Source organism: Salvelinus fontinalis, chromosome 6 (assembly GCF_029448725.1).
Source record: "Salvelinus fontinalis isolate EN_2023a chromosome 6, ASM2944872v1, whole genome shotgun sequence".
NCBI classification, from domain to species: Eukaryota; Metazoa; Chordata; class Actinopteri; order Salmoniformes; family Salmonidae; genus Salvelinus; species Salvelinus fontinalis.
This window is the reverse complement of record NC_074670.1, coordinates 49907121-49933708: the sequence shown is the minus strand read 5'-3', so window position 1 is coordinate 49933708 and position 26588 is coordinate 49907121. Positions and strand designations below refer to the sequence as shown.

Here is a 26588-nt window from a genome sequence, read left to right as displayed (position 1 = left end):
ACGTCACAATAAATACAGTCATTGCCATATTCCTAGTAATTAATATTAATATCTAACATCGTAGGGCTGGGATACTAAGTTATCCAATCAACAGAAATATGTTCCAGTTCCAGGGAATTGTGGGTTTCACCGTGGGCTTGGTAAAAAGGTTCTAAGTTTTAAATTGATCTAGTCCAGATATTCCCAAACTGGGGGGTACGCCAAATAAAAATGTGATTCACTTTTTTTTTTTTTTTTTTTAATATAAAAAAATCTTCCCATTTTCAAACAGTCCATTTATATTTTCCAATGGGGCTATACATTTGGGTGCGTTTTTTCTCTCTCGCCTGAGTAGCCTCATTTCACTGCCAAAAATTAAATTAAACCATCTAGTGTTCAGCGAAATAACAACACAATGTCAAATACAGGTAGCCTAGTCAAATAATTAACATCCAATCGGGAACTCTTACGGGAATTCCACTAACGGTCCGTATGTAGCCAAACGTAGCTGCTGTTCATGTTGGTATCTGTACTGTTGGCGCAAAAGCCATGACACGGAGACATAGTGGAGTGGCAGTTGCCCCCGACACCGCTTGGGTACACTGCAGCATCCACCGAGAGGCACTTGCTACCAAGGGAATGCCTGACAGCTTGAAAGATGTTTTGGACACTACAGTGAAAATGGTTAACTTTGTTAAAGCAAGGCCCCTGAACTCTTGTGTATTTTCTGCACTATGCAGTGATATGGGCAGCGACCAAGTAACGCTTTTACAACATACATAAGTGTGTTGGTTATCAAGGGGTAAAGTATTGATGCGTTTTCTTGAATTGAGAGACGAGCTTAAAGTTTTCTTTACTGACCATAATTTTCACTTGTTTGACCGCTTGCATGATGACGAGATTCTCATACGACTGGCCTATCTGGGTAATGTTTTTTCCTCACCTGAATGATCTGAATCTAGGATTACAGGGACTCTGCAACTATATTCAATGTGCGAGACAAAGTTGAGGCTATGATTAAGAAGTTGGAGCTCTTCTCGGTCTGCATTAACAAGGACAGCACACAGGTCTTTCCATCATTGTATGATTTTTTTGTGTGCAAATAAACTCAAGCTTCTGGACAATGTCAAATGTGATTATAGCTGAGTGAGTGCGCAATTACGCAGGTACTTTCCCGAAACGGATGACACAAACAACTAGATTCGTTATTCCTTTCATGCCCTGCCTCCAGTCCACTTACCGATATCTGAACAAGAGAGCCTCATCGAAATTGCAACAAGCGGTTCTGTGAAAATGTAATTTAATCAGAAGCCACTGCCAGATTTCTGGATTGGGCTGCGCTCAAAGTATCCTGCCTTGGCAAGTCGCGCTGTTAAGACACTGACGCCCTTTGCAACCACGCACCTATGTGAGAGTGGATTCTCGGCCCTCACTAGCATGAAAACTAAATACAGGCACATACTGTGTGTGGAAAATGATTTAAGACTGAGGCTCTCTCCAATACAACCCAACATTGCAAAGTTATGTGCATCCTTTCAAGCACACCCTTCTCATTAACTTCTTATGGCTGCAGGGACAGTATTGAGTAGCTTGGATGAAAGGTGCCCAGAGTAAACGGCCTGTTACTCAGTCCCAGTTGCTAATATATGCATATTATTATTTGTATTGGATGGAAAACACTCTGAAGTTTCTAAAACTGTTTGAATGATGTCTGTGAGTATAACAGAACTCATATGGAAGGCAAAAACCTGAGAAGAAATCCAAACAGGAAGTGGGAAATCTGAGGTTGGTCGATTTTCAACTCATCGCCTATCGAATACACAGTGGGATATGGATCAGTTTGCACTTCCTACGGCTTCCGCTAGATGTCAACAGTCTGTAGAACCTTGTCTGATGCCTCTACTGTGAAGTGGGGCCGAAGGAGACAGGAATGAGTCAGGTCTGCCATGAGCTGACCATGCTCTGACCATGTGCGTTCACATGAGAGGGAGCTCTGTTCCATCGCACATCTGAAGTCAATGGAATTCTCCGGTTGGAACGCTATTGAAGATTTATGTTAAAACATCCTAAAGATTGATTCAATACATCGTTTGACATGTTTCTACTGACTGTTACAGAACTTTTTGACATTTCGTCTGCTTTTAGTAAATGCGCTTCCTGACTTTGGATTTGTTTACCAAACACGCTAACAAAAATAGCTATTTGGACATAAATGATGGACAATACCGAACAAAACAAACATTTCTTCTGGGAGTGCATTCCAACGAAGATCAGCAAAGTAAAGTGAATATTTATAATGCTATTTATGAGTTTTGTTGACTGCACAATTTGGTGGGGAACTGTATGGCTTCCTTTTGTGGCTGAACGCTGTTCTCAGATTATTGAATATTGTGCTTTTGCCGTAAAGATTTTTGAAATCTGACACAGCGGTTGCATTACCCTTTTCTCAATAGGGGGTGCTGTTTGCACTTTGTAATAATTTCGTTCCCAAATTAAACTGCCTCGTACTCAATTCTTGCTCGTACAATATGCATATTATTATTACTATTGGATAGAAAACACTCTCTAGTTTCTAAAACCGTTTGATTTATATCTGTGAGTAAAACAGAACTCGAGTTGGAGCAATTTTCCTATGAGGAAGTGAGAAATCTGAAATCTGCAGGCTGTTCTGAGGTCGGTTTATTAATTTGCATGTATTCTATTGGTTGAGATGCACTGCATACGCCTTCCCCTGGATGTCAGTGAATAGTGAGAATTGAAATGGAGTTGCTAGGCAGATCTGAGGCCTTATAAATGGGCTGGCAATGTGGTGTACTCTCTTTTTTCCCTTCGCCATGGCGCAAGACAGACCTCAGGATGTCGTTCTAGAAAGCTCCCGTTATAGCCCTTAGATATATCCGGCTCTGATTTTATTCGATATAGGTGTTAAAGACATCATAATGTTGTTATTTTAAACCGAGTTATATCAGTTTATATCAGTATATTGCGATTTTCGGGTATTTATTTGTGCTGCGTTCTAGGGAGTTGGACACGTCTGGCCCACATGGCTAATGTTTACTGCTAATTCCAATGTTGAAGGCGACAATCTACAACCGAACAACGATTCTTTTGGAAAAAGGACAACTTGCCCAATATTCTGATGGGAGCTCATCAAAAAGTAAGAACTATTTATGATGTTAATTCGTTGTTCTGTTGAAAAATGTAAAACTCATATTCCGCCATTAATTTCGGTGCGGTCTCGCTTTAACGCACGCTGTATGTCGTAGTAACGTTAATTTTTAACATCTAACACAGCGATTGCATTAAAAACGAATGTATCTTTCATTTGCTGTCCAACCTGTATTTTTTAGTCAAGTTTAGGATTAGTTACTGATTAGATTAGGTGCTTCTCCCAAGATTTCTCCCGACATATTGTTCGCAGCTTGGCTACTTTTCTCATTGTATAACCACGATTTGTGCTGCTAAATATGCACATTTTCGAACAAACTCGATATGTATTGTGTAATATGATGTTATAGGACTGTCATCTGAAGAAGTTTGAGAAGGTTAGTGAAAAAATGTATATCTTTTGCTGGTTTATTCGTTATCGCTATTGTTGGCCTGAATCAATGCTATTGTGTGGTTGGCTATTGTAGTAAGCTAATATAATGCTATATTGTGTTTTCGCTGTAAAACACTTAAAAAATCTGAAATATTGGCTGGATTCACAAGATCTTTGTCTTTCATTTGCTGTACACTGTGTATTTGTCAGAAATCTTTTATGATGAGTATTTAGTTAATTCACGTTGGTCTCTGTAGTTATTCTAGTTGCTTTGGTGAGAGTTGTGATGGTGGCTGCAATGGTAAACTATGATTTATACCTGAAATATGCACATTTTTCTAACAAAACATATGCGATACAATAAATATGTTATCAGACTGTCATCTGATGAAGTTGTTTCTTGGTTAGTGGCTATTTATATCTTTATTTGGTCGAAATTGTGATAGCTACCTATGCAAGAAAACAATTGTGGAAAAAAAAAGTTGTGTCTTTTGCTATCGTGGTTAGCTAATAGATTTACATATTGTGTCTTCCCTGTAAAACATTTTAAAAATCAGAAATGATGGCTGGATTCAGAAGATGTGTATCTTTCATCTGGTGTCTTGGACTTGTGATTTAATGATATTTAGATGCTAGTATTTACTTGTGACGCTATGCTAGGCTATGCTAGTCAGCTTTTTTACTGATGGGGGTGCTCCCGGATCCGGGATTGTGTGCAAGTAGTTGCATTAAGAACAAGTGTATCTTTAATTCTATGTAAAACATGTATCTTTCATCAAAGTGTATGATGAGTATTTATGTTATTTGACGTGGCTCTGCAATTTCTCAGGATATTTTGGAGGCATTTCTGAACATGGCGCCAATGTAAACTAAGGTTTTTGGATATAAATATGAACTTTATCGAACAAAACATATATGTATTGTGTAACATGAAGTCCTATGAGTGTCATCTGATGAAGATCATCAAAGGTTAGTGATTCATTTTATCTCTTTCTGCTTTTTGTGAAAAATGGCGGTGTTTTTCTGTGATTTTGCGGTGACCTAAAATAATAGTTTGTGGCGCTTTCGTGTAAAGCCTATTTGAAATCGGACATTTTGGTGGGATTAACAACAAGATTACCTTTAAAATGCTATAAAATACATGTATGCTTGAGGAATTTTAATTATGAGATTTCTGTTGTTTGAATTTGGCGCCCTGCACTTTCACTGGCTGTTGTCATATCGATCGTTAACGGGATTGCAGCCATAAGAATTAACCTGTGGTGAGTTATTCACAATTTCCGATTAACAAATACGGTTTTATATGTAAGATGGTTAAATAAAGAGCAAAATGATTGATTGTTATTATTTATGCTCTGGTCCTATCAGAGCTTTTTGTTACTTCCCATGAGCTGGGTTGTGACACAAACTCACACTCATTCTTATGTTTAATAAATGTATCGTATACTGTGTGTGGCAGGCTTACAATGATGGCAAAAAACAACATTTGAGAGTGTGCTGACCCTGGTGCTAGAGGGGGGTATGCAGCTGGAGGTTGAATGTTTGAAGGGGTATGGGACTATAAAAAAAATTGGGAACCACTGGTCTAGTCCATGTTTAGATCCATTTAGCAGATTTGTTTTCAGTTCTGTCCCACTCCAACCACTTACATGGCCTTGATTCCATTCATCGCTCCAAAAACAGGCATAATCCAAAGTAACGCAGTCCATCATCTCCATACTGTAGGCAATGTCCATTGTGATGACCAGCCTACAGCTTGTACAATCCAAAAGTGGTAGTCCCCTCCTCATAGTTGACTAGGCTGGGGTCCGTCACCCACACACTAAGCTGATCGTCTGGCTCCAGACTGAACACTCCTCCCTGGAAAGCTGTACACACGTCTGTATGATCCTGGTCCCCCAGGCTGCAGTAGGCTGTCATCAGGTCTTTCTCCTCTCCCGTCTCCCCCTTCCTTAGCTTCACCCGGCTGGCCAGAGGGGTTTTGGGGTGCCATTTGGAGAAGGCCACCTGGGAGTAGATGTTGTAGTCTCCAGGCTGCAGCACCTTCAGCCAGCTGGACATGTAGTACTGGACGTTCCTCCGCACTGAGTGGCCTATGTTCCACTCCAGATACTTTGCTGTTCAAGCAGACAATTTACATGTTTAAGTGCATTTTAAAACCTTATACTGAAACTCTTATATCTTGTAGGAACACAGCTACAAAACAAACCTAGAATTATAGGGGTATGTAACATCTCTTACTTGGAGGCGCACCAGAAACAGGTTGCTTGACGATCATGCGTGCCATGGCTCCATACGAGGGCCCACCCCCAGTGAGTTTAGCAGCTGAAACAGAACAGACAAACAGTTAGTCTTCACCCTCTCCCAAGAGAAGGTTCTCTGCTGACAGAAGGTGAGCTTGGTAGAGTAGCAAGTAAAAAAATATATATATACATACGTAGATGCTATAAAAGATTTGAACATACCTCTTCCTTCCTTTTGTGAGACCTTGAGAGGAGAGACAGGAGAGCACAGCATTGCTTAATCATATGTTAATACTGCATGTTTATTCTTCTACAAAATGTACTCACGAAACCTCAGATATCTTCATTTGAGTCTCGGCAACCTCGGCCTACCTTTGCCAGGATGCTTTTGTATTTCTCCACAAGCGTCTTACAGTCCAACACTGACTGGATGTCTTTCTCACACTCTTCCAGTCTCTTCAGGACGATCATATCATCCAGGTACTTGCGCTCAAGGTCCTCGTGATACTGAGCCCCAACAAAGCAGGAATAAACGTTAACTCTATTCTAGCCAAATGCTTCTTAATAGCAGCACTGCTTAAGGATGATCATATTTCAGTCTTTCAAGTTCACATCAGGACAAACTCATGAAACGTTAGGACTAGGTGGTTGTTGTGCACGTGCTGTTTCTAAATGTATCTGTTGGAAGTTTTATTGGGATCCTGGGAAGTTTCCTGATAGACCCCCTGTGCTTGAAGAATAGGCCTAGGTTGTCACTGACGTTTTTTTTTTATGTTGAAAAGATGCTCTTCATTAAACCTCATCGCTCTTTGAAGAGTGATCCAAGAGGTCGTTCTCACGTGTAGTCAAACTATATCCCACTCTGTAAGACACCCCAGGATAGATTTTCGCTATAACACTGTTATTATACAGAACTAAATTAATAAATTTATATCATTCCCACTTACACGCACATTCTTGAGAATATTTTCTTAAATGAAACTTTAGGAAAATAGGCCTACTGTCTTTATAATTGATTATTTTTTAAGTAACTACAGTGAAACATGTTATTCTCAAATAGGCTGCATAACAAAAATAGACTTGTATCCAAGATCTATGATAGTTCTGAATTTGGCACTAAGAAACTTTGCCCAACACCAATGAACCTGAAAGTCAGACCCACTCTTAGACATATAACTGTGTCTATATATTTAAAGAAAGGTGAGTTCTTACCTTGTTGTCCGTGTGGTACAGGTAGGCGAATCCCCCCAGTAGCAGAACCATTTGAAGCACTATCATACCAATGAGGAACCTGAGGAGAGGTTTGCTGTGGCCTGGTCCTGGTGCCGACATGACAGAGCCTAGCCGTGGGGGAATAGGTGGTGGAGGCATGCTGGTCTGGTAAGTGTTGATCATGGTGGTGCAGAGGGAGAGGAGAGATCTGACTGCCTTCACACACCATACACATCTGAACAGCTACTGTCAGTTGTCACTAGCTAGTGTATTTCTCTGAGTTCACTTCCTGGAATCTCTGAACTTTATGATGGGTGTGTGTGTGTGTGTGAATGAATTAATGTGTGTGTCTGTACAGTGTATATGACTTGAAGGCGTCAACCCCTCCAAAAAAATCGACTTTTATTCTTCACATGCTTCGTAAACAACAGGTGTAGACAAACAGTGAAATGCTTACTTACCAACAATGCAGAGAGAGAGAAAAACAACCCCAGACAACCCCCTTTTACATTTAGTGTTCATTCCTTGACCTTTCACCTGTTGGTTTCTCAAGTCCAGGTTTCCCCAAGGATTAATTCCAAACAGTTCATTTCTTGAAGTAGTTGGTGTGTGATATGATAACAGCATATCAGAAATGCCCATGAAAATCTCCCGAAAAATTGTTTGAATGTTGCGCAATCAATGAATTTGCTGAGCAAGGTATTGCGAAATTTGTCCATGTAACCGAAGAAAAATGCAACCAGGGCAACAGCACCTAAAGACACATCTACCCAGCAAACAGGGTAGATGTTTCCCTGAGGAATAGACGTTTCCCTGAACAATTTCCCTGAGGAAATTCGGCGACGTCCTAAAAACGTCCTAGGGACAAACTGGGAACTAGACAAAACCTCCAGGGAACCATGAGACAACGTCCTGAAGACTTTAGGCGACCATCATGATTCACAGTGGACAACATAACAAGCTGAAACTTTACACCACTGAATCAGTTGATCGGATGCAATCCAAAATAATAGACAAAAGCAGTGTCTATGCACATTTTAACTGTGTCATCAAATTGGTGTTAAGTGGAAATCAGCCCCTCTTTCAGGTGCTCCAAAACCCACACTGTTTGCCCTGGTTACAGAAAGCGGTTTCATAATTGAAACGTCAACGTACACTCATTTAATAGTCTACTTATTTGATGCATAGCTTTCTTTCTACCTACCTTAGCTCTATCTGTCCATGAGATTTCCACTGAGGTTGCAGAATTAGTCAGTATCAACCACACCAATGCTTGTGTGGCCAATGTTGGCACACCCCAAAAAAAGCTGGATGGTTGGTTTTCTTCAGAATGATGAATGTTGCTTTAAGAGCCACCCCCAGCCTCTCTTTTCACAGTTAAGTATTTATTTGGACTAGCGAGAATGGAAAGACTGCTAGCTTGAAGACAACGTGTTATTATACATAGGGTTTTACGGGTGTCACTGAAAATGCAACAGTGGTCTGCATTCCCATGCAAGATTTCAAAGAGGGGCTGTGTGCACAAAGTCATCCCCTGTGGCCTGCCTTGAAACAGACCTCAAAGAGGTGACAACAACCTTTTAGATCCTGATGGCTTGATGGCCTGCAGTTGTTGTGAAGCTTTCTTTTTACATGACAGATGTTTGTTCTTCACCCATATAATTAAACATATTTAAATTATGCAAATACAAAGACACTTTCTTTCTCTCATATCTCTATTCGCACACACACACACACACACACACACACACACACACACACACACACACACACACACACACACACACACACACACACACACACACACACACACACACACACACACACCCTAACCTTAGACCCTAAACCTAACCCCTGACCCTAATTCTAACCCTAACCCTTGAACCTAAAATAAACGTTATCCTTGTGGGGTCAGACAAAATGTATAGTCCTTGTTTTACTATTCTTGTGAGGACTTCTGGTCCCCACAAGGACGGTAAAACCAAAAACACAAACACAGACGCTCTCGCTCTCTCTCTATCTTCTTACTTTATGAATCTTGTACTGTATGTCTATGCAGCACCTGTGTCATCATTGGCAGGATAAGCCAATTAGAGACTAATTTAATGAATCTACCTGTTAAAATGTATTTTACACCAGCGCTCGGAATGAGCATCTTTTTACATTTGCGCTAATTCAAACCTTAATTATGTCATTCAATTTGGGGAAAACATTTAGCTGCCTTTTGCTAAATATTTAGCAGCCATTTGTTTGGCCCAGCTGCAGTAGTTAAATCAGGAGAGAAAATGACTGTGCTTGTATTACAGGCACCTTAATGAGAGGTAGGCTACTTGAAACACACTCAAGTCTTCATTTCCTTCTCTAAAAGCCAATACAAGCAGGATGCTAACAGCTGGATCAGGATCTGACATCCCCCATGGAACCAAGGTTATAGAGAAATAATTTACATTTTCTACTTGGTTCTCCCAGAAATTGTACCCCTGGGTGCAAATGACACTTCTCTCCATCAGCGTGAGGGGGCAGGACTTCTAAAGTGCATCAGCAGGTATCATGACTCATACATCACATTTTTTAAATGTAACCTTTATTTAACTAGGCAAATCAGTTAAGAACAAATTCTTATTTACAATGACGGCCTACCGGGTTAACTGCCTTGTTCAGAGGCAGAACGACAGATTTTTACCATGTCAGCTAGGGGATTCGATCCAGCAACCTTTCAGTTATTGGCCCAACACTCTAACCACTAGACTACCTGCCACCCCAGGCTGGCATACATGACTATTTCTCTCTCACTCCCTTTCTCACTTACAGACACACGAGGTGCAAGCGTGCACACACAGACACATACACACACGTGCACACTCCTACACACTCTTACAGGGTACAGAAATCACGATGTGGAACTTCGAGAAGGGGAAGACTATGGTCAAGTTGGGAGTTTCTCAGACAAGAATCTTTCCATTTACTAATTCTATTGAGTCAAGCAGTTTCCATAGAATGTCAACACATGTCATCTGCCGGCTCATTTGGAGTGTTAGTCTGCGTCCTAAATGGCAACCTATTCCCTTTTATAGTGCACTCGCGTTGACTAGTGCCTTTGTCAAAAGTAGAGCACTATGAAAAGAATAGGGTGCCATTTGAGAGGCAGACATAGAGAATGTCTTGGGTTGACATTCACTCTGCACTATCAGTAACAGAGGACTTTAGACAAACTAGAAATAAACTCAACTTTTATTTTCATAATGCACATTGCTAAGCAGAGAAATGACACACCATTTGGAGTGTCCCATTACTGAATGCAGCATTGGCAACAGGTTACAAAAGAACTGTCTTGGCGTCAGCTTGGTTATGTGAAAACTTTAATTAAAATAATATCTGAACAATGCCATGTACTTCAACAATACTGAGACTAATATTAAAGCATATTTACAAGCAGACTGGCAAGCTGTCCTGCAATACACAACTGCCCAAGCAATACATTCTACAGTATAGGCATCCGACCGTTAGTTACTTCAGAAGGTAGTGCGTACGGTCCAGTACATCACTGGGGCCAAGCTTCCTGCCATCCAGGACCTATATACTAGGCGGTTTCAAATGGCCACCGGGACTATTTACATTGACCCCCCCCTGTTGTTTGTACACTGCTGCTACTCACTGTTAATTATCTATGCATAGTCACTTTACCCCTACCTACGTGTACAAATTACGTCAACTAACCTGTAACCCCACACATTGACTCGGTACCACCTTTATATAGCCTCATTATTGTTATTTTATTGTGTTACTTTTTATTAATTTTTTTTTTTAATTTAGTAAATATTTTCTTAACTTTATTTCTTGAACTGCATTGTTGTTAAGGGCTTGTAAGTAAGCATTTCACGGTAAGCTCTACACCTGTTGTATTCGGTGCATGTAACAAATACATTTGGATTTGATTTGATTTTGAGAGTTATAAAAAAACAAAAAAACACTTAAATGTTATGTGGCTATCAGTAATATGACGTAGGGCTTCCCCTAGTGGTGTAAGTATTCATCTCTCTGGTGGCATGCCACTCTTAAGTGAGGGCCGCATTCTAACTTGAAATCCATGTGCTTACCTTAGGCTGGCATTAAAAGCAAAAGATGCGAGTCTGACATAAGGCTAGGTTGAGGATGAAGATACAAGGCTAGAGCTACATTTAAGGTTAAAGTTCAAGTTAGGTTGAAATTAAGGTAAGAGCTAGAGCTACAGTGGATGTAAGATTGGAAATGTTTGAATAGAAAAATCCTCACTACTGGCAAAGCCTCACAGTTTAATTAACCCAGAGTGTCATGTAATTCCAACGTGATTCCGGGTAGAACAGTCCCAGTGCTGCCTTCAGTTCAAGTGAACATGAGCCTGTATACTGTACAGTATTCACACCCCTTGACTTTTTCCACATTTTGTTGTGTTAAAACGGATTTGTCATTTTTTGTCAACCACCTACACAAAATACTCTGTCAAAGTGAAAGAACACTTCAACATTTGAAAAAAAAAAGAACAAAAAAACACTATCTTGATTAGAGAAGTATTCAAACCCCTGAGTCAATACATGTTTGAATCACCTTTGGTAGCAATTACGGCTGTGAGCCTTTCTGGGTAATTCAAAGAGCTTTGCACACCTGGATTTTACAATATATGCACACTTTTTACAATTCTTCAAGCTCTGTCATATCTGTTATTGATCATTGCTAGACAACCATTTTCAGGTCTTGCCATAGATCTTCAAGCAGATTTAAGTCAAAACTGTATCTCGGCCAATCAGGAACATTCACTGTCTTCTTGGTAACAACTCCAGTGTAGATTTGGCCTTGTGTTTTAGGTTACTGTCCTGCAGACTCATCTCTGCAGGACAATCTCCCAGTGTCTGGTGGAAAGCAGACTGAACCAGGTTTTCCTCTACGATATTGCCTGTGCTTAGCTTCATTCCGTTTATTTTTTATCCTGAAAAACTCCCCAGTCCTTAACAATTACAAGCATAACTGTAACGTTCGTCTTGTGGTGAATGAACGGACCAAGGCGCAGCAGGTGAGGAATATATACTAATTTATTGAATGGAAGACGAAAACACTGACAAAACACTAGAACAAACTACAAAACAATAAACGAAGGCAACAGACCTGAAACAAACGAACTTACATATAGACGAAGAACGCACGAACAGGAACAGACTACCTAAAACGAACGAACAAACGAAACAGTCCAATGTGGTATACACTGACACAGGAACAATCACCCACAAACAAACAGTGAGAACAACCTACCTTAATATGGCTCTCAATCAGAGGAAACGACACACACCTGCCTCTAATTGAGAACCATACCAGGCAAACCATTAACCCAACATAGAAAACACATAACATAGACTACCCACCCCAACTTACGCCCTGACCAATTAAACACATACAAAACAACAGAAAAGAGGTCAGGAACGTGACAATAACACAATGCAGCCACCACTATGCTTGAAAATATGAGTGGTACTCAGTAATGTGTTATATTGGATTTGACCCAAACATAACACTTTGTATTCAGAACAAAAAGTTAATTGCTTTACCACCTTTTTTTGCAGTATTACTTTCATCCTGTTTGCAACAAGGCACTAATGTTTTGGAATATTTTTATTCTGTACAGGCTTCCTTCTTTTCATTCAGTCAATTAGGTTAGTATTGTGGTGTAACTACAATGTTTTGATCCAGCCTCAGTTTTCTCCTATCCCAGCCATTAAACTCTGTAAATGTTTTAAAGTCACCATTGGCCTCATGATAAAATCCCTGAGCGGTTTCCTTTCTCTCCAGCAACCAAGTTAGGAAGGACGCCTGTGCTTTTGTAGTCACTGGTTGTATTGATACACCATCCAAAGTGTCATTAATAACTTCACCATGCTCAAAGCGATATTCAATGTCTTTTTTGTATTTTTACCAATCTACCAATATGTGCCCTTTGCGAGGCATTGGAAAACGGGTCTTTGTGGTTGAATCTGTGTTGTAAATTCACTGCTTGACTGTGGGACCTTACAATTATCTGTATGTGTGGGGTACAAATTGAACCTTTATTTAACTAGGCAAGCCAGTTAAGAACAAATTCTTACTTACAATGATGGCCTAACTGCCTTGTTCAGGGGCAGAGCGAAAGATTTTTACCTTGTAAGCTTGGGGATTCGATCCAGCAACCTTTCTACCTCAAAGATGAGGTAGTCATTCAAAAATCATGTTGAACACTTATTGCAGAGTGTATCCATGCAACTTATGTGACTTGTTAAGCACATTTTAGTCCTGAACATATTTAGTCTTGCCGTAACAAAGGGGTTGAATACTTGTTGACTCAAGACATTTCAGCATTTAATTTTTTAATAATTTGTACCATTTCGAAAAACATAATTCCACTTTTACATTATGGGGTTTCGTGTGTAGATCAGTGACAAAAACTCTCAATTTAATCCATTTTAAATTCAGGCTGTAACACAACAACATGTGAATAAAGTCAAGAGGTGTGAATACTTTCTGAAGGTACTGTAGCTACATAACACCAGGCTCATCAATCTGACTGAATTAGAATATAGGTAAGACACTGCACTGGTGTTGAGATATCAAAAGAGAGGAGGAAACATCATGGCACTGACAGAACATTCAGGTAGCCTAAGGCGTCTAGCTGAACGAGTGTGCTCGTATTCTCCTTTAAAAGACCTTCGCTTGAAATAAGAGAAAAAAGCGGCAATGGTATACGCTTCCTCAAAATAGTCTGAATGAATCTAAAATAACTCAAGAAATCTGTCAACTTTTTATGTTTTTGCCGAGGAGATCTTAGTTGCGCAATTTTACATCTAACTAAGATGCTTGGTGCAGTATTTCTCAATGAAAACATCTGCATGAAAACGAGTCGTCTATCGTTGAATGACAGACTCTATTGAAGAATTCCTTCTGTTGACCAATCACCGACGATGGGGCGTAGACTTCGGCTCCGAACTTCGGCTTGCCTCTAGAAAGAAATGTGTGCTCAAACAGCCGGAAAAACTCGAAGTCCAAAACATCACAAAATGTCATCATAATATATGTACAAACTCTTCCGAACTATTTCGCCTGGGTAGCATGTGGACGCCTTAAGAGATAATTTAAATGCTACAGGTCAGGGTGGGCTGAGTCTGACATTAAAGTGTTAATGTTGTTGGATTTTGCACAATGAGAACGGTAAAGGCAGGAGCTGGAGCTGGAGATTGAGGACCCAGTTGGTATACATCTTGTAGAATCCAAGGCAGAGTTTCCTAGATGGCTGGGGAACAACTGATGGGTCGCGACCAGTTCCTTTTGGTTAAGGGCTTAAGACTGGGTTGACTTTGCTCATCTAGTGGATCACAAAGAAATTCAGAAGGTTCCACAGGAGAATGCAGGTGGCTATCTTTTCTCTGAGCCTCTCCCACCTCAAGAGTGTGGTTCCCCCAGCCCAGTAGAGGAGGTTCTCAGGGGGTGTAGTGGACCACCAGAGACATGGTGCGCCATTCCCGCCGCAGGCCACACAGGGGGGCATTGCTGGGGCTCCTGTAGCTCTTGGTGTGTGGGGAGCAAAGAGAGGGCTGTTTTTGGGCCAGGGAGGGGCGTGAAAGCGGTTTCCCGGGTGTAGCGTTCTCCTCTCTGCTGCTCTGCTGGGTGTTAAAGCCGTACACAGACTGGGGCTCCCCTCTGCATCTCACAAAGGCAACGAAGCATCTGTAAAACTGACACACACACACACGTCACTCTGAGTATCAATCTCCCTCACACACACTGAGGCGATAGCATTTGACACATCAACAGTTAGATGGCACCGACAGATATGGCAGCTCTGCTTCTAGCTCCTAAGCAACTGTGTTATTTCTTACATTATTATCCCAGAATTTTTGGGGGTGTTTTTACATACATCCGGAAATAACTTTTGGATATCAGAGCGGCGGTAACTCAGCATTACGACCAAGAATACGACTTTCCCGAATTGGATCCTTTTTTTGTACCCCCAGGGCAATTTAACTTATTCCAGAGGCTACTTCAAAACACCGCCAGCGGAGAAGAGGTATTCGGATTGGACTTCTAGTCAGACTCCGGAGGCGTGCACACCATCCACCTCTTCAGAGTATATTACTAATATTCAGTCTCTGGATAATAAAAGTAGACAAGCTCAGGATGAGGATCTCCTTCCAGAGAGACATCAGGGATTGTAACATACGCTGCTTCACAGAAACATGGCTCTCTCGGGATATACTGTCCCTGTCCATTCAGCCATCTGGGTTCTTAGTACATCGCGCAGAAAGGAATAAAAACAAAAACTCTCCCGGAAGAAGAAAGGCAGGGGTGTATGTTTCATTATTAACCCTCCCTTCTGCAAATCTGATCACGACTCCATTTTGCTCCTCCCTTCCTATAGGCAGAAACTCAAACTGGAAGTACCCATGCTAAGGTCTATCCAAAGCTGGTTCGACCAATCGCAATCCATGCTTCAAGATTGTTTTGATCACACGGGCTGGGATATGTTCCTGGTAGACTGAGAATAACATTGACGAATACACAGATACGGTGACTGAGTTCATCAGGAAGTGCATAGGAGATGTTGTACCCACTGTGACTATTAAAACCTACCCAAACCAGAAACTGTGGATAGATGGCAGCATTCGCGCAAAACTGAAAGCGCGAACCACCGTATTTAACCATGGCAAGATGACTGGGAATATGGCTGAATACTAACAGTGTAAGTATTCCCTCTGTAAGGCAATCAAACAGGCAAAACGTCAGTACAGAGACAGTGGAGTCGCAATTCAACGGCTCAGAAACGAGACATATGTGGCATGGTCTACAGACAATCACGGACTACAAAGGGTACACCAGCCACGTTGCCGACACCGACGTCTTGCTTCCGGACTAGCTAAACACCTTCGCCCGCTTTGAGGATAACACAGTGCCACCGATGTGGCCCACTCCCAAGGACTGTGGGTTCTCCTTCTCCGTGGCTCAAGTGAGTAAGACATTTAAGCGTGTTAACCTTCGGAAGGCTGCCAGCCCATACGGCATCCCTAGCCGCGTCCTCAGAGCATGAGCAGACCAGCTGGCTGGAGTGCTTACGGACATATTCAATTTCTCCCTATCCCAGTCTGCTGTCCCCACTTGCTTCAAGATGTCCACCATTGTTCCTGTACCTAAGAAAGCAAAGGTAACTGAACTAAAGGACTATCGCCCCGAGGCACTCACTTCTGTCATCATGAAGTGCTTTGAGAGGCTAGTTAAGGTTTATATCACCTCTACCTTACCTGACTCCCTAGACCCACTTCAATTTGCTTATTGCACAATAGATCCACAGACAATGCAATCGTCATTGCACTGCACACTGCCCTATCCCATCTGGACTAGAGGACTACCTATGTAAGAATGCTGTTCATTGAGTATAGCTCAGCATTCAAAACCATAGTACCCTCCAAGCTCATCATTAAGCTCGGAGCCCTGGGTCTGAACCCCACCCTGTGCAACTGGGTCCTGGACTTCTAGACGGCCCGCCCCCCTGGGTGGTGAAGGTAGGAAACAACACCTCCACTTTGCTGATCCTCGACACAGGGGGCCCCATAAGGGTGCGTGCTCAGCCCCCTCCTATACTCCCTGTTCTCCCATGACTGCGTGGCCAATAATCAAGTTTGCTGACGACACAACAGTAGTAGACCTGAGAGACAGCCTACAGGGACGAGACAGCCTACAGAGGGCCCTGGGTGAGGGCCCTGGGAGAGAGGTGCCAGGAAAATAACCTCTCACTCAACGTCAACAAAACAGAAGGAGCTGATCGTGGACTTCAGGGAAATAGCAGAGGGAGCACGCCCCTATCCACATAGACGGAACCACAGTGGAGAAGGTGGAAAGCTTCAAGTTCCTTGGCGTACACATCACTGACAATCTGAAATGGTCCACTCACACAGACAGTGTGGTGAAGAAGGCGCAACAGCGTGGCCCCCAAAAACCCTCAAACTTTTACAGATGTACAATTGAGAGCATTCTGTCGGGCTGTATCACAGCCTGTTAGAGCAACTGCACCGCTCGCAACTGCAGAGTGGTGCAATCTGCCAAACGCATCCCCGGGGGCAAACTACCTGCCCTCCAAGACACCTACAGTACCCGATGTCACAGGAAGGCCAAAAAAATCATCAAGGACATCAACCACCCAAGCCATGGCCTGTTCACCCCACTATCATCCAGAAGGTGAGGTCAGTACAGTTGCATCAAAGATGGGACCGAGAGACTGAAAAACAGCTTCTATCTTAAGGTCATTAAATAGCTATCACTAGAGCTTCCACCCGGTTCCGCAAACCTGCACCTTAGAGGCTGCTGCCCTATATACATAGACTTGGAATCACTGGCCACTTTAATAATGGAACACTAGTCACTAATAATGTTTAAATAATATTTACATACTGCTTTACTCATCTCATATGTATATATACTGTATTCTATTCTACTGTATTTTAGTCAATGCCACTCCAACATTGCTCAATCTAATGTTTATACATTTCTTAATTCCATTCTTTTACTTTTAGATGTGTGTATTGTTGTGAATTATTTTTTAGATACTACTGCACTGTTAGATACTACTGCGCTGTTGGAGCTAGAAACACAAGCATTTCGCTACACCCGCAATAACTGCTAAATAGGTGTATTTGGCCAATAAAATTTGATTTGATCAAACTCATCCAAAGAAAGCTACCTGGTCTCAGAGCATTTCATATTATTCTGTACGTAAATCAGAGACACACCATTTAGCATGATAGGTTTCATGTGTTCATTTGTGGATGTCCATCATCCATTTCGTATTATATGTTAAGAATTTGCTAAATGTGCAATATGTTACGAATTGGAAAAACATGACGAATTCCAATTTGTTGTGGATAACATTAGCTAGGTGGCTAACGTTAGCTAGACTAGGGGTTTGGGTTAGGAGTTGGGTAAAGGTTAGAGTTAGGGTTAGCTAACATGCTAAGTACTTGCAAAGGAGCTAAAACGTAGTAAGTAGTAAAAGTCGCTAATTAGCTAAAATGATCAAGTTTTCCATGATGAGATTCGAACAGTAACCTTCTGTCTTATGTCACCATACCAAACATAGCATCATACTAATTTGAGTGTTCCAGATTTACATGTTATGTCTAGTCTATGAGACCAGGCTGCATAAAGAGAGCACAGAGTGACCTAGTTTGCTAGTATGTGTTCTCTATTAAAATGTTCAAAATAAGTCTTTGTAGTAGTGGAGGCTGCTGAGGGGAGAACGGCTCATTATAATGCCTGGAACGGAGCAAATGGAATGGCATCGTATTTGATACCATTCCACTAACTCCGGTCCAACCACTATCACAAGTTCGTCCTCCCCAATTAAGGTGCCACCAAGGTCCTGTGGTGTGTTGATACTTGACACTTCTTCTTGGTTCAAGTGCCCCGAGCGAGGACAGACGGGATGTAAGGTAGCTGCCAAACTAAGTATGTCAGCTGGTCTGTTCTTACTGTAAGTATCATAGGTAGTATCTATGAGGCAGAGGGCAATGAGAGGTACAAAGTAATTACTGGGAGTCTGTGTCCTCACAATACTGTGTCCCCACAATGACAGGAGTTAGGGTGTCACTGTCAGTAGTCCTTGTGGGGATGTTAGCAGTGTCCCTCCATCCAGTCCCTCTCTGCTCCTCACTGACAGGTGGGCTGTCACAAGCACATGAACCCCCATTTATTAATTTTATCAACTGAGCTCTCATAACAAGAGACATGATTCGCCTGTCAAGCTAAAGTAATCATGTCCATGTCCATGAACATGAAATAGAGTATTTAGCAAAAACATCATGTCAACATGTTAGGACATACCTCAATCATATCCATAGTATGGACTCTGGAGGCTGTGTGTGATTTGTCTTTCTGGCCTCACGTGCCAGGCTTGAAAAAATAAAGGAGAGCCGCACACTCTAGGAACTCAGATGCAATAATTTAATAACCTAATTACCAACGTTGACAGACAAGCTGTCAGGGTATAATGACAAACACTGCGGGGTGACTAGTTTATATAGTGTCAAAGGACACACACAGGTGTCTGTAATCATGGCCAGGTGTGGCCTGGTATCATTGGTTCATTCTCAGATATAGAAATAACATACCAAAAACGTGAATGGATAGCATACGATCATAGATACAATATGGCTACATAGGCCTACAAACATTTACAATAACAAAATCACAAGAATGGCTTCAGATCAAAGTCTACGTTAAGACCGAAGGGAGCAAGGGTCTTTAAAATAAAGATCCAGGCAGCCTCTCGTTTTAACAATAAATTGTCGAGATCACCCCCTCTCCTAGGGAGGGTGACATGTTCGATGCCGATATAACATCCATTTAAGTGTCACGACTTCCACCGAAGGTGGTTCCTCTCCTTGTTCGGGCGGTGGTCGGCGTCGCGTAGCCATCACCGATCCATTTTTATTTTTTCCGTTTGTTTTGTCTTTGGTTCATTCACACCTGGTTTTTATAGGCTTTAATTTCTGTATGTATATTTACCCCTGTTTCCCCGCTTAGGTTTGTGCAGGATTATTTTCATGTTGCTCGTTGAAAGTTTCCTCAGTTTATTCTCGTGTGTTAAGTATAGTAAGAAGCGTTGTTTTTCTCCTTCCGTGAGTAACTGTGTGTTGTATTGTCTTTGGGCGTTTATGGACATTGTACCTGTACCGTTTTTGGGACTTGCCTATTAAAGACGCTACATTGACATCTCTGCTTTCCTGCGCTTGACTCCTTAACTACCTTCAGTACGAGATCGCAACATTAAGGAATAGATTTGCTCCCCTAATAGTGATATTTCTACTGAACATGTAGGTTTCTCACCTGCATATACTTTGACTCCTTTTAGAAGTAAGAGTTATTTTGTACCTCCATCCAATCGCAATCACTCTATTGAGACGTATTGCAGACTCGTTGAAAAATGTCTCCTTAAGAACAAACAGGAGTACATATCTTTCCATAATTTACCTAAGGATGAAAAACAAGCTTTGCTTGATTTACCATTCGACACGTCAGTACTTACCCGCCCTGCTGATAAGGGTGGGTTGGTTGTACTCATGGATAGGACAGTTTATGTAAATGAGTGTAATAGACAACTGCTTGACACTTTTTACAACAAACTCAGAAGTGACCCCACTGCCCAATTTCAGAACAATATCTTTACTGTCCTACATGGGTATTTAAGTTCTGGTCAGATAACCAAAAAATAACACGACTTTTTGGCTATTCAACACCCTAAAATTGCTACTTTTTATACTTTGCCGAAATTACACAAGAACGTTACAAAACCTTCTGGCCGCCCTATTGTAGCGGCCATTGATGCAGTAACGGCCCCTCTATCGACTTTTGTTGACTTTTTTTCTAGACCACTCGCAGAACAGCTCCCCTCCTTTGTAAAGGACACCAGCAGTGTGATCTCTATTACTGAATCTCTTGATTCTCTCCCTGATAATAGTTTGTTAGTTACTTTTGATGTCGAGTCGTTATACACGAATATTCCACACGAGGGCAGTATTGCAGCTATGTTACATTTTCTTCTGCAACGTGACCCTAATGAACCATCTTCCAGTGCAGGCATTATAACATTGGCTGAAGTAGTACTCTCACACACAATTACTTCATGATACTAAATTATTTCTTTATTCAGACGAAGGGTATTGCTATGGGATCCCCCATGGCTCCTAACTATGCTAATTTGTATGTGGGTTACATGGAGAAACAGTCCTTTTTCAATCCTCTCAACAAAAAAAATCTTGCCTGACATCATTATTTGGAAACGGTATATTGATACAATTTCCGTTCTATGGAGGGGTGATGCTCCAGGCGTTTCATGCTTTTCTTAACTCTTGTTCTGAGCATCTGAGATTTACTATGCAATCTGACACACGTCAAATCAGTTTCCTTGATCTTCTGATCTTGTGTGAGGATAATGTTCTATACACTGATCTTTACAGGAAACCTACTGATCGTAACAGTTTGTAGAGGGCTGAAAGTTGTCACCCGCATCGCTTGAAAAACAGTTTGCCCTACAGCCAATTCAGTCGAATCAAAAGACTTTGCAAAAAACAAAATCAGACTTCGACAGAAATATGGCTGAGACACAAAGAAAATGCAAGGTGAGGGGGTACAAAAATGGTCCCATTAATATTGCTATTGAGAAAATTCAAAACAAAACAAACAAACAAACCTCTGATTTACCACCCCAGGATATCCCTGCACAACGTCTATTTGTGCCCCTACTGGGTGGAAACTACAAGTGTAATGGCTGTGCTACATGCAATGGCACTTATAAATGTAGATCCTTCAAACACCCCCAAACAGGGAAACAGATCCCAATCAAAGGTGTTACCACCTGCTCCACTAAGGCAGTTATTTATCTTATAACTTGTCCTTGTGGTAAAAATGATGTGGGTAAAACAAAGCGCGAATTAAAAGTAGGAATCTCAGAACATGATAGCACCATTAGGTGCAAAAACTCGACTTACCCAGTTGCGGCCCACTTGGAAGTAAACCACTCGATTCTGTCCCTACGTTATATCGGCATTGAACATGTCACCCTCCCTAGGAGAGAGGGTGACCGACAATTGTTAAACGAGAGGCTGCCTGGATATTTAATTTAAAGACCCTTGCTCCCTCGGTCTTAACGTAGACTTTGATCTGAAGCCATTCTTGTGATTATTGTGATTTTGCTATTGTAAATGTTTGTAGGCCTATGTAGCCAAATTGTATCTATGATCGTATGCTATCCATTCTAGTTTTTGGTATGTTATTTTTACATCTGACAATTAACCAATGATATCAGGCCACACAGACACCTGTGTGTGTCCTTTGACACTATATAACTAGTGACCCGCAGTGTTTGTCATTATACCCTGATGAAGACAGCTTGTCTGTCGAAACGTTGGTTATTAGGTTATTAAATTATTGCATCTGAGAGTGTGCGGCTCTCCATTAATTTGTCAAGTGTTCTACTCCGCTAGCCAGCACCTCGCCTAAATAGGTGTGCGTTTCCTTCGCCTCTATATTACTCACATGCCAGGCTGTCATAAGGCTGTCTAAGCTGCATATAAGTTTCTCCCCGCCGCTGTAAAGGCTACACGACAGGTGAACAACACCATTGTCCCTCTGGTCCGTCCTTTAGTGCCCCCTCTCACCTGGTTGTTGAACAGCACATAGATGACAGGGTTGATTACGGTGCTGCTCTTGGCCAGGACGGCGGGCACCACGCTGGCCACGGGGGTGACCAGGCCTGACCGGCCGAAGGTAGCCGCCAGGGCCATGACGCCGTAGGGCATCCAGCACAGCAGGTAGCAGGACACCATGGACAGCACCATGAGCAGGATGTGCTGCTCTCGCCTCTGGGCCGACAGCAGGTAGCAGGACACCATGGACAGCACCATGAGCAGGATGTGCTGCTCTCGCCTCTGGGCCGACAGCAGGTAGCAGGACACCATGGACAGCACCACGAGCAGGATGTGCTGCTCTCGCCTCTGGGCTGACAGCAGGTAGCAGGACACCATGGACAGCACCATGAGCAGGATGTGCTGCTCTCGCCTCTGGGCCGACAGCAGGTAGCAGGACACCATGGACAGCACCATGAGCAGGATGTGCTGCTCTCGCTTCTGGGCCGACAGCAGGTAGCAGGACACCATGGACAGCATCATGAGCAGGATGTGCTGCTCTCGCCTCTGGGCCGACAGCAGGTAGCAGGACACCATGGAGAGCACCATGAGCAGGATGTGCTGCTCTCGCCTCTGGGCCGACAGCAGGTAGCAGGACGCCATGGACAGCACCATGAGCAGGATGTGCTGTTCTCGCCTCTGGGCCGACAGCAGGTAGCAGGACACCATGGACAGCACCATGAGCAGGATGTGCTGCTCTCGCCTCTGGGCCGACAGCAGGACACCATGGACAGCACCATGAGCAGGATGTGCTGCTCTCGCCTCTGGGCTGACAGCAGGTTGGTTTTAGCCACCTGGGAACAGGAGGGGGAGTTTTGCGTTGATTATACTGTTGTATTCTTTTTGCTATTACCAATGTAATGTGTAGCACCCCACTCGTAATGCTGTAGTGCTGGTCATGTATGTTAAGGGTTCAAAGACAATGGATTTTATGTCATGTAAGACAGATCCAAATGATCAGCTGTGTTGCAGTCTATTTTTTACTTTATCTGAGAATAAAGTTTTTCTGTGTCATGTCTTTGTGTCAAAAGTAGCTCGTTTCTGGCATGAGAACCAACAGTATCTTTGCGTAAGCCAGAGAGGCGTGTTTTCCACCTCCCCAGAGTTGATTTCATGCTCCCTCAGGTGCGTCGTTCTGTAATGTCCACTCTGACGCCTGTCGCAGCACCCCGACCAATGAGCATGGCCGACTGAGGATATCAGCCAATCAGGAGGAATAACAGGATGTCAGCTCCTGTGTCTCTGTCAGCGCCACAAACCTTTTACATGCTCAACAGTGGAGGCTCCTTGGAGGAGGAAGGGGAGGACCATTGCCATCAGTAAATTATGATTTTTTAAATTTAAATAGTGAAAAAAAACTATACTAAATATATTCACATCACCAAATAATTTATTAAAACACACTGTGTTGCAATGAAGGTCTACAGTAGGGTTGACTATTTTACCAGTATTTTACAAGTGTTCCCTCCTAAGAATAAATCCCTTTTCTCCAAGGTAACCCGGTATTTTCCACGAAAACCGGAAGTGTCATTCAAAAGCATTATAAAGCATATAAATAGGCCCAGGGGCGAAAATCTGAGATCAACCTTGGAGGGGACAATTACATTAAATTTTCTCAAGAGCAATTCCTGAGGGGGACACCAAAAGTAGTGCTGTAACACATAGCATACGTTGTTAAATGTATATTGAGGAACCATAATTCCTACAACTGGATAATTGATAGGTACAGTAGTTAACTGAAGGGTTTTCCCAACTTGTTCAAATGTTTAAATCATTATAATTCTACTACTAATAATAGTTATAGCAGTGCTCCTTACCAGTCCAGTATGTATGCAGGTATTCGTACTTACAACCAGCAATATCAAGAAAGGTCAGTAGGTGACAATGGTACTGTACACTGTATGGGTGTAGTTTTCATAAATACAATGAACATGGTGTGATCACATCTAAAAGAATCTCCATTGAGAACCATCACAAAGTTGGTCTCCGTATTGAATTGACCTTTTAATTTGACTTTTTCTGATACATTTATATAGTCATTAAATATGTGCACCTGGCCTGAGTCTACAATATCTTTGCAAGAACAAAAAGCTTAAAATAAGTACAGTTCTAAAAGCAAAATAACTACTTCAATGAAAAACCCAAATAAATCAAACAAAATATCCTTCAGTGTCTCAACTCTTCAAACAGCAGCTATGGACAAGTATGTCGCACAAAGTATGCCATTTTAAATAAAATAACATGAAATAAATCATTTGTAAGTGTACTGAAAACTACTAAACAAAAGAACAACTATCAATTACACCATGGGTTCTCAAACAGGGATCCATGGACTAATTGCAAGGGGTCCGTGAAATAAAAAAGTGTAATGAATGTAGTCAGTACCACAAGGTTTCCAGTAAGTTTACATATAATATAGAGGGGGTGGAGGTCCCTGAGGACCGCTCAAAACCTTTCCTGCCTTGCCTCAAAATATGCAGGGGTTCCAGTACCCCAAAAAGGTTGAGAACCACTGCTATACACACTACTGAACAAAAGAACCGAGCATATGTTTGCGGGTTTCCTCAACAACACATCAGTTGGCACTTTCGCAATGCCCTCGCCTGTTGTCTCCGACACCCTGTATAGCCCAATAAACTCCTTGTGAGGGACAAGGTCATGGTCAACATAACGCAGACAGACATTCTCCTGTTCAGCACCAGAGACATCTTGAGTACCATCAACAATTAATGAAAATTGTACAATCGGAAGAGACCTAATCTCAGCTGCAATGCCTCGAATGACTATTGGCCATGATGTTCAGAATTTCATTCTGTGCTTTTGGGCCTGTGTACATTGTGGTACGCTCTGTTAACCACTTCAGTAAAATGGGATCATCCTCTTCTGCCCTAAGTTTCAAAATCTGGTATAAATTCCCACTGTCATCCGTGTGGCCTCTAAAGGCTTGTCCCTGTCTTACTACATGCCGCACCGAACTAACAATTTTCATCAAGCAATGCCTTGCGTCATCCTGCTGTTTACCCCACGCGCTGGACATAACTGGACACTGATTGGATTTAGCTGGTGTGCTGTTACAATTACAAAGTGGCGGTGGGTTTGGCAATTTTGATGTGCTGTGAATTTTTCAATGCCTTTTCTCCAGTTCCTAAATCCTGCACTAATGAAGGCAGCATCAGCTCTTTGGCCAAAAGATGGCTGGCTTGAAAACCCTTGGCTACAGTGAAAACACAACACTCCTTTTATTGATGGATTATAATGTAGCCAGGGGAAATCGCGAAACCATCTCTCTTGAAACGTCAACACTCTGTTGGCAAGAGTTTGCGGTTCTATAAATTGTGGGTGTGGCTGATATGGTTTTGTGCCATCACTGTGGTAACTGGACAATGCTGTGCCACTGTCCCCTATACTGGTGCTGCTGGCAACAAGGGTGACACTTGGTCCTGCCGTGGCTGTGACACTGTCCTCTGAAGTCTCTCTCCCTGGCTCTTTCCCTTTCACCACCCTAACTGACTCAGTCTGTCTCCTAGAAAATAAATAAGGTGTTTGCCGTACTCCTAACTACCGGTACCCAAAACTACACAATTAATCACAACAGCAATACCATTGCCGTAAACAAATCTTAGTTTAGTCACCAGTTTAAGTTGAGAGTGGGGGTATCCATGGCATTTTCCAATTATGTCCCTATTTTACAAGTCAAAAAAATTGAGAACCTTTCATAATGTTGCCAAACAAAGACTCAACAAACTTACCTGAGACTCCCTGTCTGCCAATCTGTCCCTGCATATCTGTCCCCAACTCTGCTGTCTGTGTGCCATCTGTTGCCTGCTCTGCCTAATGACATCATTGTGAAACATTTCCATTAGCATTTCACTTCTTTCTTATGAACATTTTATCAACTAGTCTTTGAGATATTAGGATACTAGAGTTCTTACTATGCGTTTTGGTGTACTGACAAATACTCTGATGTCCGTCTTCTTACTTTTTTCTGCCATTTTTCTACCTGGCTGGCTGGCTGGCCTAGCTGCACACACACACATTTACACAACACATGCTGCAACCTTTTGTAATTTAAATAGTTTGTTTCATATTGGCTGGCTTCCAACAATAGCTGAATTTGTAAAGCTAGCGAGCACCAATTCCGTTTCTGTGTGTTTGCTATAATCTTTGCTACCTGGTTAAATAAAGGTGAAATAAAATAAAATAAAAAAAGTTCACTAGCGACAATTTATCTTTTGCAACGAGACCATTATATATATTTAAGACAATGGTAGAAGAGAGTGTAGTTCTGTTCTGTTCAGTTTGGACTTCAGTTTATTGCTAACCTTATCACAGGGACGTCGAAGCACTACAGCTGCATGCTGATCTTGGAATAAACTGACGATAGCA

General features: G+C 42.0%; 2 protein-coding genes across 2 annotated transcripts in view; both read right to left on the bottom strand.

Moving 5' to 3' along the window:
• On the bottom strand, window positions 1-8790 carry LOC129858020 (CD40 ligand-like). Its single transcript, XM_055926876.1, has 5 exons — window positions 6976-8790; window positions 6136-6270; window positions 5986-6007; window positions 5762-5845; window positions 1-5637 (listed from the first exon to the last, which is right to left on the bottom strand). Exons 1-5 carry the CDS (start codon window positions 7156-7158, stop codon window positions 5270-5272), a joined length of 792 nt encoding a protein of 263 aa, XP_055782851.1. The 5' UTR covers window positions 7159-8790; the 3' UTR covers window positions 1-5269.
• Window positions 8788-26588, bottom strand: part of LOC129858021 (pinopsin-like) — a 28184-nt gene continuing 10383 nt past the window's right edge. Inside the window, exons 3-5 of the mRNA XM_055926877.1 lie at window positions 22965-22996; window positions 22176-22377; window positions 8788-14705 (exon numbers count right to left, since the gene is read on the bottom strand). Of these exons, the coding sequence (XP_055782852.1) occupies window positions 14451-14705; window positions 22176-22377; window positions 22965-22996 (489 nt within the window). The 3' untranslated portion in view covers window positions 8788-14450. The remainder of the gene's footprint in view (window positions 14706-22175; window positions 22378-22964; window positions 22997-26588) is intronic.